Consider the following 17,397-nt stretch of genomic DNA (forward strand, 5'->3'; position numbering starts at 1 on the left):
CAGCTGGTTTTCAATCCCACGAGACAGTTTGGCAGTTTTTCTCTCTGTCATTTAAGAGTTTCAGCCTCTGCTTTTCCAGCCTTCAATCTGCCACCACAAGGGGATGGGATAGGGGACAATGTGATCCCATGAGCCTGGGAGCTGAGGTTGGGGAGGCGGGTGAAATCTGCCTGAGAACGGACAATGCTGTCACGGCTAACAGGTGCCACAAGCCAGCAGGGACAAGCTGTTATCGCCTTTGCTAGGGAGCGTTCACTCTGAAACCTAACAATGACTTGTGGCTTGGGTAGCATTTTGCTGCCTTAGGTCTCAAGCTGGGAGTGAGCATCAAGATTCATTTTAAGCTGCCAAGCACAGGCATGATGGAATAACATACAAAGTACTTCTCACAGAGGTGGAATTGGGCATACAAGGCTGCACTCCCCTGAACAAGTAAATCTGCTTCTCTGAGCTGCTCCTTGGCGGACGCATGGGAGATGCAGGAAAACTCCCCTCTTTTTCCATATTTTTGCTATTAATTTTATCTGAGAGCTGGGGGACTGTACCCAGGCACAAGCAGAAAGGGCTCCACTAGCAAAGTGCAGTTTGCATCCCTGCAGCCTGGGACACAGAGCTGGCCCTGGCCACCAGCACAGGAGGTGAAATTGCTGCTTTGGGGCTTGCGAGGACAACCGCACACCCCGGCATCCGGGCAGCCAAACTCCTGGAGGCAGCACCTTCCCTCTGTGGTTTCAGACTCAGGGTTATGTTGTTGCATCTGGCAGAACAGGAGCAAATCCATCAGTGTGAGCAAAACCCGCGTGCAGCCAACCCGACCTTCTGCCCAGACCCAGCCGGGAGAACAAATTGCACAGAGCGGGAACGCGGATTCATCCAAAGCCCACGGAAGCCAGAGGGGACACTTGGAATTATTTCTCCTCTTCCCAGTTGCTTTCTCTTTCCATCTCATTTAAACTGAAGCTGTTCACATGCAGAAAACAGCAAACAAATCCAAACGCCACTGCAACAGCATCTGAGCCACGCAGAAGCCTGACTCAAGCAAACCCATTGCTGTTCTCTTCTTTCCATTCACTTAAACTCAGTTATTTTACAGAAGCTGCGAGGGGGGCGAGAGGATGCCTTAGTAATCCACTTAAATTGCTTGTTTAAATGGGCAGCCAGCTTCTAACGGGGCTAATTTTATAGGCACCATAACCCGATGAGAGAAGTTTCTTTTACGACTCTCCACTCCCCCGTCTCGAACCGGAGCAAAGGCTGCGGCCGAAGCCCCGGGGAGTCTGCACAGATCTGCCAGTTCGCTGGCAGAAAACGGCATTGGTAATTCACAAAACATAAAACTGTCTTATGAGATATAAATTAGATTATTGCTCTGGGGAGATGAGCTGCTCTGCTCCCCCACGGGATAGCATCTGTTGCAATTACAGGTTCTTCCAGCCCGCTCGGCAGAAATGACCTCCCAAATATTTTAGCAGCAGCTGGAGCACACACAAACACTCGATGTTCTTTTGATGGCTGAACAGCAAGTGCTTGCTCTGTGCTAAATTACTAGCTGGTGGCCCCATCTCCTCTGGAGACTCTTTGGGGGGGTCCAGAGTCCCCTCGGCAAAGATAACAGGGTCCAGATTGTCACCTTGCAGCGGGTGCTGGAGGCTGAGCTGGTCTTTCTTCACGGGTTTGTACAGTGCAAAGTGCACCCTTGGCACTAGATCAGCAATATTAATTGCCCATGACAGGAAGCGGGTAATCAGCCTTCAATCCTGTATAATTACACAGAAATTACCAGAAGAAATTAATTCCAAAAGGTGAACATATGGGCCACAATGCTGAAGCCAGAGCTAGATTTTGCCTCTGGTTACTGCCACTCATAACTGAGGGCAGAATCTGGGCCAGAAGTGTATTTTTTACTTTGTGATTTATTGTACCAAAATGGAGCTGGTAATGAAAACCGTGCTCCACTTAATACACAGTGAGCTTCCAACCAAAATGCCAGCAGGATCTCTTTCTTCTTGCCTTACAACCGCCCAGCAGCAGCGGCTCTCCTGCCGCGGCCATGGGGACAGCCAGCACCACGGCCCCAAGCCCCAGCGCTCGCTGCCACCAGGCTCAGGGGACACACGCTCCCCTGTGTCCCAGACTGCCCTGGACCCCCCTTTGCTTCTCCCCCATCTCCCCCCTGTCCTCTCACACTTTCCCCAACCTGAGCAGGGCTCAGCCTGTACTGCAGACTATTTTAGCAAGCAAGTAAAAATCCACCTTAATTGCCAATTATTCAGTAAGCAAATAAAAATCCTCCTTAATTGCAGGTTATTTCAGCAGGCAAATACCAATCAGACTCTCTGATTATGTATTTCAGAACACAGGTCTCCAAAATAGCCCCCATGGGCTGGCTCCATTTCGCCGAACCTACCCCACTTTGTTGCAGAATCGATCCGCTCAACCCAAACCACATGGGTGCTGAGCATCCACCGCGGCACCCAAAGCCAACCGAGCCATATGGAGTGAGAGCTTTACTCATTCCTGGCTCAACCTGCTGCTTCCTAGCCTTAAAAATGCCTTTTATTCTCCTGCATGCACACAACAGCGGGTACATCCCCTCGCCTCGCTGAGAGCAGCAGGTGGAGAAAGCTCTGGGGAAGCCTGGGGCAGCGAAAGGACCGTCCAGCCCCTCTGACCCCCCCTTGTGAACACGGGGCGACCTGTGGGAAACCGCTGGGAGATGGCTGAGTGCCACGGCCGAGCCCCTGCACCGCAAACGGGAATTCATTTGCATGCCAAAGTTGTAGTCGGGCGCTTTACAACACGGTGCGAGCATATCAATGTATTTGAATCTTCAATATCACCCAGCCCATCACCCGGCAGCGCGCGCCCCTCGCAGAAAATCCCTCCCGGGGTGCTGCTGGAAGGGGGTCTCAAATAAAAGATGCGCAGATGAAAAGCTTGGTTCCTAAGGGCAGGGAAATGATGGAGAACTGAAACACATCAGATTCGGGCACACCGCAGATCCGCGGCGGAGTTTCCCCGGCCAAAGCCATGCCAGCGGCAGCAGGAAACGCGCGGGCGGTGTGACAAGTGTTGTGGCCTCTCCTCGGCTCTCTGGCTGCCTCAATAGGACCCGGGTGACTCCACAATCCAGGTCCCATTCAAGCCAGGAAGAGTCGAATCCCGGGGGTGTGTGTTAGGCCAGCACTTTCCACTTCTCTTTCAGCTCATGGACACCTATAAATTTTCCTGGGACAGCAGTACAGTACATGCCTTCGCTGCAGTCGCTTCTACAGACTCCTTAGAAGTAGTCCGGGACGCTGAGAAATTCATTATATTAAGCAGTTAACAGTGATGTGTGTGAGTCCACGGACCTTCCTGCTGCCAAGGACCAGAGTACAAACTATATCACCCCCAGTCAAGGCAAGGGAGGCAAATTATTGTCAATAAATAAATTTATTTCAAACGTTAACCCGCTTTACATTCCTTTATTTAACACAGCTGCTCTAAAGAGGGGTTGGAATAAAGGGAAAATAAAGTCTGTGAGTCTTCATGCCTCCCTGGTTCCCTCGGCAGAGTTGGCTGAATTCTTGTCACTATTATTAGTATTGCGATTGTTGTTGTTATTATTATTGTTATGATTATATGCGTTTCATTCTCTTTTGGGTCATGAATAATGTATGACTCTGTCTCGATCCCCTTTCAATGGATTCACTATCCAGGGAGACTTGCTGAATAATTTGGATCATTCGTTTTCAAGTGCATGGGCTGCCGACAAATTGTTCGCTTTTCATTACCGGGAACACTCATTGGTCACCCAAATCAGGGGGTTTCTTTGGTCGCCCCGAGCACGTGATGAGCTGTCTGGGGTTTTGTCGGGATTTCTTTTTCTTTTTAATTGATTGGGTGAAACTTTGTGAAGTGGAGACTAACAAATGGTTCATTTGGGGCTCTGGATTTCTGGAGAAATCAGTTTGCCAAATTTTTGGGAACATTTGGTAGTTTTGCAGAGGCTTGTGAGAAGTATATGCTCTGAAGCATATTAAACGTAATTTAATGTTTTAAAGGCATCACTATTTTTGCCATTTGATTTGATCAAAACTATCAAACAGCTGATTACTAAGCTTTTGCTCCATCAGTGCTAACGAGAGAAATACTGCGGTAAAATCCTCAGGGAACGTCAATTTTCAAGAGGCTTACATTGGGGGATCTTCTTCCCTTAAAATCAAACGAGTGTCTGTATCAACCTGTGTCCACGGGGACAGGTTTGGGGACCCTGCAGTGCCCAGATCCTGCAGACACGGTCCATCCTACACGAGCAGCATCTCTCCAACCCCGGGCAGGCTCCAAGATCAACAAAGACACATCATGGAATCACAGAACAGTTTGGGTTGGAAGGGACACTTAAACCTCATCTAGTCCAACGCCCTTAAATTTCTTTGGGACACGCTGGGGCACGAACACAGCACAGCGAGGACGAGCACTGCTCCCCGCCCTGCTGCTGGACCACGGGATGGAGACAGGCGGCACATCACCACTGGTACCCACAGTTTGTCTGGGGGTCTCCACCTGGGCAAATCTCAGCAGATTTGCTGCCAGCTCCATGAAATTCATTAGGACGTTCCACACTCATCTGCAGAATGAATCGACAGCAAAGTCACATTGGTTCACAGACCTTGATCCTCCTGCTGCTAACCCAGACCGTGTGCTGTGCCCAAAGATGCCACGGGCTAAATCCAGGCGCACCCAGGAATTAGTAGGGCTGTGCCTCACCGCTCCTGCTCAGACCTTCCCAGCACAACCTGGTGTGATTGCAACCCTGCAGATGCAAATCATCCAACTCCCTGCACCATGGCGGCCACTGACGACAACCTCATGGTCCCTGAGCCTCCCTGCCCCGCACTGCCTGCTGCCTGCTGCCTGTGCTGCCTGCTGCCTGTGCTGCCTGCTGCCTGTGCTGTCTGTGCTGCCTGCTGCCTGCGCTGCCTGTGCTGCCTGCTGCCTGTGCTGCCTGCTGCCTGTGCTGCCTGTTGTCTGCGCTGCCTGTGCTGCCTGCTGCCTGCTGCCTGTGCTGCCTGTTGTCTGCGCTGCCTGTGCTGCCTGCTGCCTGCGCTGCCTGTGCTGCCTGCTGCCTGTGCTGCCTGCTGCCTGTGCTGCCTGTGCTGCCTGTGCTGCCTGCTGCCTGTGCTGCCTGCTGCCTGTGCTGTCTGTGCTGCCTGCTGTTTGTGCTGCCTGCTGCCTGTGCTGCCTGCGCTGCCGACGCTGCCTGTGCTGCCTGCGCTGCCTGCTTAGCCCCGATTTACGAGCAGCGTGTGAAGGACAGACACTGGGCCGCTGGGCTGAACAATGCGGGAATATTAGCCGAGTTACAAAAACAAACAAACCAAACCCCGTCGGGAGCCCGTTTCATTTATCTTCTTTTGTCCGGTTTTGCTTCAGCGTGAAAGTCGCCCTTTCAATTCCAGCAGTTGTGTTCCAGCCCCGGCGGGTAGCTGGTCCAAAGCATTACACTGAGAGCTTCCCAATGGCATGTTTGCACAGTTCAATTCATTTCTAAATATTCAGTGGAGTTTCCCTCCCTCCTACCCTCCCAGGACTTTTTGCCCAAGAGTTGAGGGTGTAAAGTACAGGGCCGGGGATACTGGTGCACAGAGCCTTTGTGTGCAAACACAAGCTGCTGTTTGTATTTGCCTTCACACTGTCAGAGCTCAATTGTGCGCGATGCAATACTGGCTACCAGGCTGCTTTCAATATCCGCTCGGCCATCCCCGCTGCCAGAGGGACACTCCCCCTCCCCGTCCGCTTTGAAGCAAAAGTGATTTAATTTCATGAGACTTTCAGTAATCATGTTACAATCTCCAACGTTAACCAGAACCGACTCCCTATTGCAAAAGGGCGGGAGGACAAGCAAGTAAACAGCTCGGGACAGCCTGCAAGGCTGGAGGAAGGCGAAATGCGGGACGGCCGCCTGGCTGGTTCTGCACCTCTTATCAGATGGGACTGGAAAGTAACAGCCTCTTGCCGGCACCGGGAGGGAGCAGCTGGCTTTGGCCATCGCGAGGATGCTCTACGGGCTGCTTAACTCATCTCATACACTGTAACAGCTGATTTTTAAAACCGGAGCTTTTTCTCCTACCTGCAGCTTTACCCATCATTTACCTTCCTTCTCCTTTGTTCCATTTACAGTGTCCTGGTACTTTCGCCATGTCCCCCAGGACTGGATTTGCTTCTGGGACAGGTTCCTTCTGGTTATGCACAACCACACGCTGCTGTGGCCAGTGATCCAGGGCCTCCTGGCACCAGGAGTAGGGTTTGGGGAGGGTCTGGTGTGAGGAAGAAGAAGCTGAGAGCAGGGAGATTCATGTCTCACAGGCCTGTGCTGTCTGTCGCTCACCCCTCCAACAGGGCTCAGCTCTTCCCAGAGCATCTTCTGAACAACCCCAGATCATACACTGGACCCTGAAGGACTTCTGGGGCTGTCAGAGCAAACCAAGGTGCTGCACTGAGCTGTGGGCACTGGGCAATCCCCAGTGGGCGTAACAAAATCCCTTTTTTCCCATCACATGAGTTATCCTTGATCTCTCCATCCTCTATGGTCTGACTGCTTAAGACTGGACCTTAAATATCCAGATGGCTGACACTACGGGGCATTAATTCATCCCATGGAGCTGCCAGAGACATAGTCATACTCAGTCAAAATGAGGCATGAATCCCAATGACACACACGGTGCCGCTGAACGCAGCCTGGTAGGGATCAGGGTGATGGATGGCTCTGAAATACCACGGGGAAGATGACACGGAGTCCTCATCCATCTTCCCATCTGAATCTGTGAACTTGGAGCACGCAGGCGTGTGTGAAGATGGTGACGGGGACGGAACAGCTGGACTTCTCCTCGCACAAGCTGGGAGCTCGCAGACCCAGCACGGATATGGCACAGAGCCCGGAGCACAGAGCGGGGACTGCTGAGCCAGCAGCTCTGCTCCTGTGTTTCTTCCCTCGTTCCCACCTGGGACTGGGGGTAGTACAGAAATCCCTCTGCTCTCCAGCGCCCTGAGAAACCAGGGAATGTTCTTCCTGCTCCATCACGCACCATCACCAGATCTGTGTCTACTTCTCCGCAATCAGAAAGTGTTTCCCAGCTTTTGCCCACAGCAAATCAAAGAGAATAAATTTGCTAGAAAACAAACTTGTAGAGCCTGGCTGCACCTGCCCCTCATGTTGGTTTTGCTCTTTTCCAGGTGAATTTGGGGGTGCTGGGTTCTGGTCTCCACCATCCTCTCCCCAAACAGGGGAGATGCAGCAGCTTTGACCATCAAGCAGGGAAAAAGTTTGTCTCCGAGACACCCTGTGGCTGCTCGCCCCCACCAGCACCAGCATCCCCACTTGCCTGCCCACACAATCTTTCTTGCCGTTCACTTTTGGCAGGAGATGGCAAAGGTCTCCTGGGTTCATCCTTTACCTTTACCAGCCCTACTGTCCCCAAGGCACATCCCAGGAGCGGGCTGGGGGCTGCAGTTCCCCACACCGAGACACTCTGACCCAGCACCGGGCTCAGCACAAGATGGGTCCCTCTGCAGGTGATACCACAGCTGGGGTGACAACGGCAAAGCCAGATGTCCCTGCCAGCCTATAACCCTCTGTGAAATAATTTAGAAACACTGCACTTCAAGGAGAGTGTGAAATTGAGGTTTTTTCCTTCCCCAGCCTCCAAACCTCTGTGAAGGAGGGAGACGCAGATACGATTTTCAACCCACCCATCGTTTACAAGACACTTTGAAAAAACTGAAAGGAGAACTCCTGCCTGCACCCTCCCTGCTTCCACGGCTGCGTGTGGGACATGAAACTGGGCTCTTGCCCTATCTGTTGCTTTCCTCACTTGCTGCACTCCCCGGTGATGCAACCGTCACTTTGTGCAGGAGATGCAAGCTGTGAGCAGCAGCAATTTGCGCCCAGTTGTGCTGTCGATGCAGCAGCCCCTCCAGTGCCAGCTCAGCATCCAGGGCTCTCAGTGCCAATCCTGCCCCGGGACAAAGCGGTCTCTCTGGCCATATCACACCATCAGTTTTTAAACTCCAACCTCCGCTAAAACTCGTGCTGTTCAAAATAAATCTGTAAATCAAGCTCTCAGCAGAGCCGCACGCCTCCTCCATCCCCAGCCCTCCGCTGACACGGGCGCTTGTGCTCTCCCAGCTCAGAATCCATGTTTTTAGTATCTGCCTAAAAAACCACAACATTTTTTCCTCCCCACCAGTTAATCCTCCTCCTTCTGCAGAGCCTAACGCAATCTCCCAGCCGGCGTGCGGCTGAGCCCCTTCGTGCCACTGATCTCTGCTGCAAACTCGGGCTGGGATGGAGCGAGACAGCCGAGCCCTCCGCTCCGCTCCCCCCAGCAGCCTCCCGGCTGCACCGCCTCAGCGCAGGAAAGGCCTCCCCGGCTCCTTATCAGTCCCCAGGGCATCCTAATCCCCCTATAAATGAAAGCTATTATACAGATATCTTTTTAAAAGCCTGTCCGTCACTTCAGCCAGGCAGCCTCGTCCCAGCCATCAGGGGCTTGGTTTTTCGGAGTGCAGTTAGTAGGAGTGAGACGATGCCACTGGACAGAGCTGGGTTTGCACTGTCTGAGGATCTGGGCTGTTTCTTTACGAGCTGTGCTTTGATTCCTGCCCGGGTGCAGCCCCATCTCCCCGTGACGCCGGGTTGCAGAGCCAGGCTGAGCCCCGCGGCACTGCCAAGCTCCCGGTTCAGCCGCGCTGGCTGCGGGAAGCAGCGGGGATCTGGCAGGGATGCTCGGGGAGGGGAGCTCAGGTCGTGTGAAGGAAATGTCCCCCCCGCTGATTGCAGCGGCAAAGGCCAAACGGCAGCCACCTCTCCAGAGACACCCTGGGGACAAAGCAGATGCGACCGCTGGGCTCTGCCACCGCCAAAGCCTTTTTCCAGGTTTAATCCGTCTGCGCGGGCTGATTCTGGCAGCAAAACCTCTACCTCCCCTGCTGCTGCCTGGAAAGTTGGCGGGACCTGTTTGGAGCAAGCACGAACATGCTGCAAATAAAGAATATGTGGGAAATCAAGTCTGGGGGCTGTGAAGCCCCCCGCATGTTGAGGGCTCAGTCCTGCACGCCAAGAGCTGGTGTGTTCTGCACTGCCAGCAGCTGTGCCAGTGCTTTCTAGGAAAGGTTAGACGTGGTATTTTGTACATCTTGGGGCTGGTTTGGGTTTATTTCTGCTGATCGACAGCAACGCTGAAATGATGTGCAACCTCTGCAGTGTGAATGTCTCTAACGCTGTGAAGGTAACTGGCTGGTTCCAAACATCCTGACCCAAGATGTCCTTCACCCTGCATGTCCCCCAGGGCAAAACTTGTTGGGGAAGAAACTCATCACAGCACCCCAAAATCCTCCATAAGGTCCCCAGAAAAACTCCACTTGAACAGCCTAACCCTGGCATGCAATAAGAGCAAGAACCTTCAAAACCCTGTACCAAAAAGCAGGGCATCCCAAAAGGGAGGCAGGAGAGACCTGGGGCCAAAGAAAGACAGCAACCCTCTGTGGTCAGAAACTCCATCCCCAACTCCCAAAGACAAAGAGATGATACACTAAGACTATAAAGATGGGCTCATGCATCGCAGCTGCCCCCATTTCACAGGCCAGGTGGGAAACCCAGAACTGCAGGAGTGTTCTTCCAAGCAGGATCCCTACACGCAGCACAGATTCCAGAGCCCTCGCATGCTTCTCGCTCCATCCTCGGAGAGGCAGCACGTCCCCCGGGCAGTCACGGGGAGTTTGCCGCAGCGAGGACAGTGTAGGCTGAATAAGGATGACATGCTTTGGCCCAGAAAGAGGAGGGCAGAGATTAGCCATGGACAAGCTCAAGGGAAGGCAAGTGTCCAACCCCGAGTGCCAAGCCTGGTTTTGTTTTAGCCTTAACTGCGCTTTTTTGTTTGTTTGTTTGTTGGTGTAAAAACCTTTCTGTTGGAAATCAGTTTAACTTTAAGCTTCCTGAGAATAAAAGCCTGTGAGAAAGCTCTGCCCATGCAAGGCTTGCTTGGGAGGCTACAATGGGAGTCTCAGCAGCTTATGGGCCCATATTTCTATGGCTACAGCACCCATCTGCTCAGCAATACAGTGTTACCCGCAGCTCGTGCAATTCCCCATGCAGAGCAACCCACTGGGAGCTGAACCAGGGCTGGGGTGTAAAGGACCTGCGGCTCTGTGGACGGCACATGGTGTCACGAGAGCTCCGGCCCACACAGGGTCTGTTCCAGTCACCCGCTGGTGCCAGGTTGCTGGTGAAGCTGCCCCAGTTGCAGTGTTTCCCTAGACACAAGGATGCTATGATACTGCTTCATGCCTTTCTTACCCCGAGTCGGAAGCATTTTGCACAGCCTGCCTTTATTGTCTATAAATGGGGAAACTGAGGCACAAGACAGGCCTGGATGTCAGGAATGATGAGTGTTCTTAATAGCACCAGAAGGCAGTGGGCATTATCAGCACACAACAGCTCCAAAATCCACCTGCCAGCCTTGCCCGGCTGGCTCAGTCCAGAGCCATCGTCGTGCTGTGCTGCCCAGCCCCAGGCAGCAGCATCCGTCTTAGACGGACAAAGGATGCTGCACCCTGGGGATCCTTCATGGGCACCCTGAGATCTTTCACTGGCACCCTGGGGATCCTGTGTCAGGACCTGCAGTGACACCGGGGAAATCCTTCTCAGACCCTCTTTGCTCAGATATGTCGTTGCTTTACAAGACAAGAATGGATGCTTGCATCCTTCCCGCACCTCTGGAAGAGATGTGGCCATGAGCAGGGTGAACACTGGGGACACTCAAATCCTGCTTCTCCTTGCAGAAGGGTTTGCAAAGCCACTGAAGTCCTCTGGCTGACTCCCACCTCACCATGATGCCTGGAACCGAAGGGGAAGAGGCTGCAATGGAGATGATTAATGCAGGCTAAAAAAAAGGGATCGCCTAAATTTAATAAGGGGCACCAGGAATTCTCCAAGATGAAATCCCACCGTTCTTCTCTGCAGAACCAGAGCAAGAAGAGCTCGCTGCTGCGGAAGTATTTGGTTTCCCTGGTTGTAATGAGGATGGAGGGCAGCCCACCAGCTGTTTCGGTGAGCGCTGCCCTGCAAATACCTCCCTGAACTGCCACCGAGATACTAAAGCCCCAGGTTTGTCTGGAGGGAAGTTTCTCATTGTAAGCATTTGGCAGGCTGCTCTCTGGTAGTTTCCAGTCCCCTCCTTGTTGGAGATGAAGTTTCCTTTTAGCTGGAGGAGAGACTTGCTCACAAATTGCTCTGACACAACACATATCCCAGCCTGGGAACCCCACTGCAGCGCACGCCGTGGAGCAGAACCCGTCTAACACCCGGCTTCGCACGCGGCTTGTGCCAAATCCCCTATCTGAAAACACAAGATGTTTCCTTTCTCTCCCTGCAGCGGCACTTGTTATTGTTAAACACTCTCTAGGCATCACAGAGGGCCAAAATCCGAGAGGCGCCCAGCACCTGCAAACCCCGTTGACGTCAGACGCACGTGCAGGTGGCGGGTGCATCTCCCGGCCCCGCGGGGAACGCGCTGCGCAGCCCCAGCGCCGGCACTGGGAACGGAGCCTGGAGCTCGCTCTCAAAGTGCCTGTCAGCGGGCTGCAGCCTGCGTTTGTCCAGTAGCACTTTCCGTGGCCAAGGCAAAGGCAAAAGGTGTTTTATGCAAACCGAAGGGAGCATTTGAAAGCAGCGCTTGCCCAAGTTTGTTTTCAAAATAATGCTGCAGTTCATGAGAAATTGTGCTATGGTGTCGATTGCATTTTATTGATGCTGCTAAGTCTGGTCAAAGCCCCTGCCTGCATTTTCATGTGTCCAAGCTCACCAGCTCTGACAACATTTTAGTTCAGGCCTTTTCCAGCTGCAGTCCCCTCTCACAGGGGAACTGGAAGCTTCATCAGGACAAACTGGGTTGGAGACACAGGGCTTGGGTTGGACCAATGCTGAAAAAATGGAGCCAATCTGACGGCGCTGGAGAGAAGGAGGATGGAGAACAGACCTCTAAGCTTGTCTCCAAGCTGTGACCTCCCTGGAGCATGTCAGCTCTCAGGCGCCCGGCCAAAGCCAGACTGTAAGGCCAAGCTCTACGTGGATGAGTTATTTGCCAGGTAAAGTTGATGGGAACCTGAACCCGTGAAACCTCTACTGGTTGGGCTCCTTCTGCGGGAGCAGGTCCCTGGAGAACATCTCCCTGGGCCAGGCCCTCTCCTCTCCGTGTGCGGTGCCCAAGCTCTTGTAGGCAGAAAGAAGTGATAAAGAAAAATTAGATCAGCCTGGTGAAAAACGTTCCCGTGGGAAATTTTGACTTTTTGTCAGAAACTCCAGCGCATTTCTTTCTCAGCCCCAAATAAGCATGAATAGGAACAAAGATTCAGTTTTGGCAGGGGAAATGGGATTACCAAAGAAAACACCCAAATTTTTGAGCAAAGCAGACACATTCTATCATTTTTCTCCCTGGCTGGAAAAAAATAAAAAAAAATCCAGATAAAAAGAGCAAATTCAGTGAAAAAAATTGTAATCAGTTCTCACACCACTGCCCAGGGCAAATTCAGCTAATTTGGCTAATACATCTCCTCCCTCTCCACTGCTGCTCAGGAGGCTCTGGCCTCCTCTGGCTTCTCTCTCAAGCGGTTGAAGATCCCTCCAACATGCAGCTGGACACGTCACCACCGACCCACCGTTCGGCCCGGCCCGGCGGACACTGCGGCCCAAGCCCTTGGGTGACCGCAAAGCCCGACTTTCTCCCGGGATTTAGGAGAGAAACCAGGGTGGGCCGATGGTCATGAGCAAGTGGGTGGGAGCTGAATAGGGTTATTGTGATCTTTATCTAGGGGGATTACTCCAGGCAGTGTGGGCTTGGCAGGGCAATGCAGTTGTTTGGGCATGGTTGGTTTTGCAGCCTGATAGGTATTGCCCCAGGGAGTGTGCAGCAGAAACGGGCCGGGGAAAATTATTTTACAGCAGCTCCATCCTTGCAAAACATTCACTTCCCAGCAAAGGCGGCAGAAAAAGAAAAAAATGAATGATTTTCGTTTGCGGCAGCCTGACACGACTAAGACTGTGCATGGTCTGAAATGCAAAGCTGGCACAAAAGTCACACATTTTACTGGAAACTGAGAACTTGTTTCTGTTTTATTGGAAGTAAATTGGAAAGGGAGAAGGATGTTAAGTGCATAGGGCCAGCATAGTAACTGAACAGACGTTTTTTCAGGAGCACTGTAGGAGCCTGCAGAGTAGACCAAGGGTCCAATAGAACCCCGAGATCATATCAAATTTTATGGCATCGCCGATAGCGGTAACTTTCTGCACACATGGAACTCGTCCCTGACTGTGGGACAGGACTGAAACCTGGGGGAGCTGAGCCCCCCGTGCTGAGCCCCGGACCTGGGAAATTATCAAGACATGGAGTCCCGTTCCCGAGCGTTGCCGGGCCGAGGGACCCGCCGGGAGAGAAGAAAAGCAAACCCGGAGATAAACCGGCTGTTGGCACATCCGAGCGGCACCCACCGCCTTCGCCTCCGGGAAACGGCATCTCCCCGCCGCTTCCTTCCCCCGCTGCCGCCGCCCCGGGGCCGCGGCCGCTCCGCCCGACGGGCAGCGGAGGCTCCGGCCGGGGCTGACACCGCCGCCCGCTGCCGGGACCCCCGCACCTTCCCCCGGCGCCGCTACCACGGGTGTCCCGGTGCTGCAGGACCGGGCCTCCCTCTCCCCTGCCAGATAACCCAGACTTGGCCGCTCCTCGCTGTTCGAGGCGCCGGCGAAGAAATTGCGCTCTCTGCAAGAGAGACATCTGATTGTGATTTGGGGAGGGGGGGGGGAATAGGAGAAGGGAAAAAAAAAAAGCCCAACCCTGACCGCTCGGCGATGCTTTTTTTCCTATCGTCGGAGCTGCAAATATTTTGGAAGACGGGGCCGTGATTTCCGTGTAAACAAGGCGGCGGCAGCGGGCGGCGCGGACGCGCCCCGCGGAGCCGTGGGGTCCCGGCGCGGAGAACCGAGCTGAGCCCACGGTGCATTGCAGACCCCGGGGCTGTGTCACCCTAGCCACCGGCACACGGCTCAGCGCAGGGGTTGGCACCGGCCCCCCGAACCGCGGCGACAAGAGGAGCGGCGGCGCACGGGGATCCCGCTGGGGACCAGGAGGTGGAAGATCGGGGGGACCCGTCGGCGGGAAGTGTGGGGGCTCAAGGGGAAAAGCACTCCAAGCTTTTCACCCTTGGCCACCCCGGACAGAGGCGAGGGACTTCCCGTCTCCCCTCGGGAGAAGGCTGGCGCTCGCTTACAGCAAGGACAGCGCGAGTTTCTCGCCCGAGAACCGGCTACTTCTCGGTTCTCCTTTGGCCCTGGGGCTCGTTCAAGTCCCGGCCGCCCCAACACGGTCCCCGGGGCCGCCCGCATGTCCTGAGCGGCGGGAGCCGAACTGCAGCGGTGGGAGCCGAACTGCCCTCCCCAGCGCCCGATCGCATTGTCAGCCCGGGGAGGACCGGAGCCCGTCCCCGTCCCGTCCGGGCACGGAGCCTCTCGGGCGAGCCGAAGGCTTTACGGCGGGGCTCTGACCGGTGTCCCGAGAACGGAGCATGGCTGCCGGCCCCGCTCCGTGCGCTGCGGGATCCTCGGCCGGGAGCTGCCCGGGACGTGGAAACCTTCCCAGCCACACAGGGCTCATCAGCGCTTTTCCGGCCACGAACGGTGTTTTCCCGGTCTCCTGAGTGTCCCTTCTCACCCTCCTGAGGAAACTTGCTGTTTCCTGACCCGCTGTTCCCTTCTCTGCGCACCAGAATCCCCCGGTAACCTCGGTCCTGCGGCCCCGGGTCCTCCGGCGTCCCCCCGCCCCACGTCTCCCGGGCTTTCGATATCTCCTGCCCCATATTCCTGTGCCTCGTCCTCCCCTGCCCTGTGATTCTCAGTTTCCCGTGCACCCTGCTCTGCACTTCGGTGCTGTCCCCAGTGCCCTCACGGCTGCCTCAGTGTCCCCGGCCTTGCCCTGACGGGCTTCTCCGAGTCCCATCCCCTGCGCTTCCGAGTGCCTCCACATCCCCTGTTCCGCGCTTCTGGGTCGCGCGGTGTCCCCTCCTTCGCCCTACGCTCCCGGGTACCTCAGCGTCCTCGCCCTGTCCTGCTCTCCATGTCCCTGCGTGTCCCTGTCCCGCTCCCCGTGTCCCTGGATGTCCCCGCGCTGCTCGCCGTGTCCTTGGACATCCCCATGCCTTTCTCTCCCTCCCTCTGAAGGTCCCTTGCCGAGTCCTGGATGTCCCCATACCTTTTGTTCCCCGTTCCCTGACGGGTCCTGGATGTTCCCATGCTTTTCGCTCTCCAGTCCCGAAGCTCCCTTGCCGAGTCCTGGATGTCCCCACGCCTTTTCCTTCTCGTCCTTGAAGGTCCCTTGCCGAGTCCTGGATGTCCCCACGCCTTTCCCTCCCCGTCCTTTAAGGTCCCTTGCCGAGTCCTGGATGTCCCCACGTCTTTCTCTCCCCGCTTCCTGCCGAGTCCTTCGCTCTTCCCTCCCTCTCCCTGCCATTCCGGGGACCCCAGTGCCCTCTCCCCGTCCTTCCCCCCGTGTGTGCCCGAGTGTCAGTGTCCGCGGCGTGGGACTCACCCACGCACTCGTTGGCCTCCCGCGCCGTCGCTCTCTGCCAGGGCCGGTCGTAGTGGAAGGGCTTGCAGCGGTCGCATTCGGGGCCGGCCGTGTTGTGCTTGCAGTCGCACACCAAGCTGTCGTCGCGGTCACGGACACAGCGCGACGCGTGGCCGTTGCACTTGCATCGCCCTCCGACCTGCAAGTCGGAAACGGCGTAGAAGTAGGAGTCTCGGGCCAGCTCGGAGTCATCCTCGCTCTCGTCGCCGAAGGTGTGGAGGCGGCTGAAGGTCACCCTGATGTCGGTGGCCGTCACCCAGTCCTGCAGCACGGGCGAGTTGTCGAAGTCGTGGGCGGTGGGGCGGCCGTCCAGGGTGCTGAAGGCGATGAGGCCGCCGGAGAGGGGCCGCACGTCGGTGTGCGAGTCGGTGCAGACCGCCTCCTGCTCGTTCTGCTTGGTGATGGTGGCGCGGTTGGGCTTGTTGTACATCTTGCGGCACTGCGTGGAGTAGAACTGGAAGGGCACCCAGGTCTTGCCGTAGTCCATGGATTTGTGGATGGCCATGGACTCGGGGCGCGGCGAGCAGAACTGAAGGCTGACGTAGGTCACCTCGAATTTCTTGCCCAGGGAGAGGGTGAGGGTGACGTTATGGGGGTACTGGACGTAGCTGTCGGACTGCCAGCAGGTCAGGTTGTGCGGGTTGTTGAGGTCGGTGAGAAAGGAGGGCGGGTGGGCGCGCTTGGGGTCGGAGGCGTTGCAGAGGTGGCAGGACCGGACCTGCTCCTCGCCCTTCTCTGTCACCACGCAGTACCGCGACGGCGGCTTCCCGCAGGTGCTCGACACCTTCACCTCCTTCCCGAAGGCCGAGTTGACGAAGTCGGGGATGCAGCGGCGGGGCAGCCCGTGCTCGTCGTAGCAAGGGTCGGGCTGAGCCGTCTGCACGGCGAACATGCTCACGCCGTGGTAGCCGCCGCGCAGGGGCTGCGCCAGCCACGCCGCCGCCAGCAGCAGGGCCAGCGGCCCCTCCGCGCCCCTCCGCGGCATCCTGCGCAACCTCCGCGCGGCGTTGGGGGGAAAGGAGGGAGGGGAGCGGCCGCTCTAAGCGCGCAGCTCCGCGGGGCGACTTGGCCGACGGACGCGGTGCAGAGGCTCGGGGAGCCCGGAGCACCGCCCGCCCCGCGGCCAGCCCCGCGGAGAAAGGGGAGACCGCGGCGGCGGCGGCACCACAAAAGTGCGGCTGGCGGCGGGGCTGGGTCCCGCCTGCCTCCCGCCCCGGCACGGAGAATGACTGGCGGTCCCAGCCCCCGCCGCGTTTGAGGTCATGCTAAAGGAGTGACATCGCGCTCAAGGAACAGAACAACGACATCCACTGGCGGCTCAGCCAGAGACACGCACAGGCCTCGGGAAGGGCGGGGGGGAGGGATGGGACAGGGACGGAGCCCGCCCCGATACCGCGGCGATGGGCGCCAGCGCTGCCGCGAGGCTTCCGAGCCGCCCCGAGGAGCCGGGGAAGGGCCCGGCTTCTCCCTCCACCCCGCTGTGCCTCAGACGGAGGTCAGGGCTGTCCGCACCTCGGCAGCTGGGGGTGCTCCGTGGGCATGGGGTGGGGAGGGGGGGGCACCGGCCGGGAGGGGCTTCAGTACCTGTGAGGACGCTGATAGGGACAGGACCGGGCCCTTTCCCGGCTGGTCGTTGTTGGCCTCCCCTTCCCTACTAATCCCCAGCCCATATCGTGCCTGACCCCCTCAGCTGGATTGGGAGGGGGGTCTGGGGCAGAACCACCGCCCAGTGCAAGAGCCC

General features: G+C 56.2%; 1 protein-coding gene across 1 annotated transcript in view; it reads right to left on the reverse strand.

The window, feature by feature from the left end:
• The window catches only part of NTN1 (netrin 1), a 97,935-nt gene extending 81,044 nt beyond the window's left edge, over positions 1-16,891 (reverse strand). Inside the window, exon 1 of the mRNA XM_065852675.2 lies at positions 15,618-16,891. Coding sequence (XP_065708747.1) covers positions 15,618-16,641 — 1,024 coding nt within the window. The 5' untranslated portion in view covers positions 16,642-16,891. The remainder of the gene's footprint in view (positions 1-15,617) is intronic.
• Between the last annotated feature and the right edge of the window lie 506 nt (positions 16,892-17,397).

Source organism: Patagioenas fasciata, chromosome 18 (genome assembly GCF_037038585.1).
Source record: "Patagioenas fasciata isolate bPatFas1 chromosome 18, bPatFas1.hap1, whole genome shotgun sequence".
Taxonomy (NCBI): Eukaryota; Metazoa; Chordata; class Aves; order Columbiformes; family Columbidae; genus Patagioenas; species Patagioenas fasciata.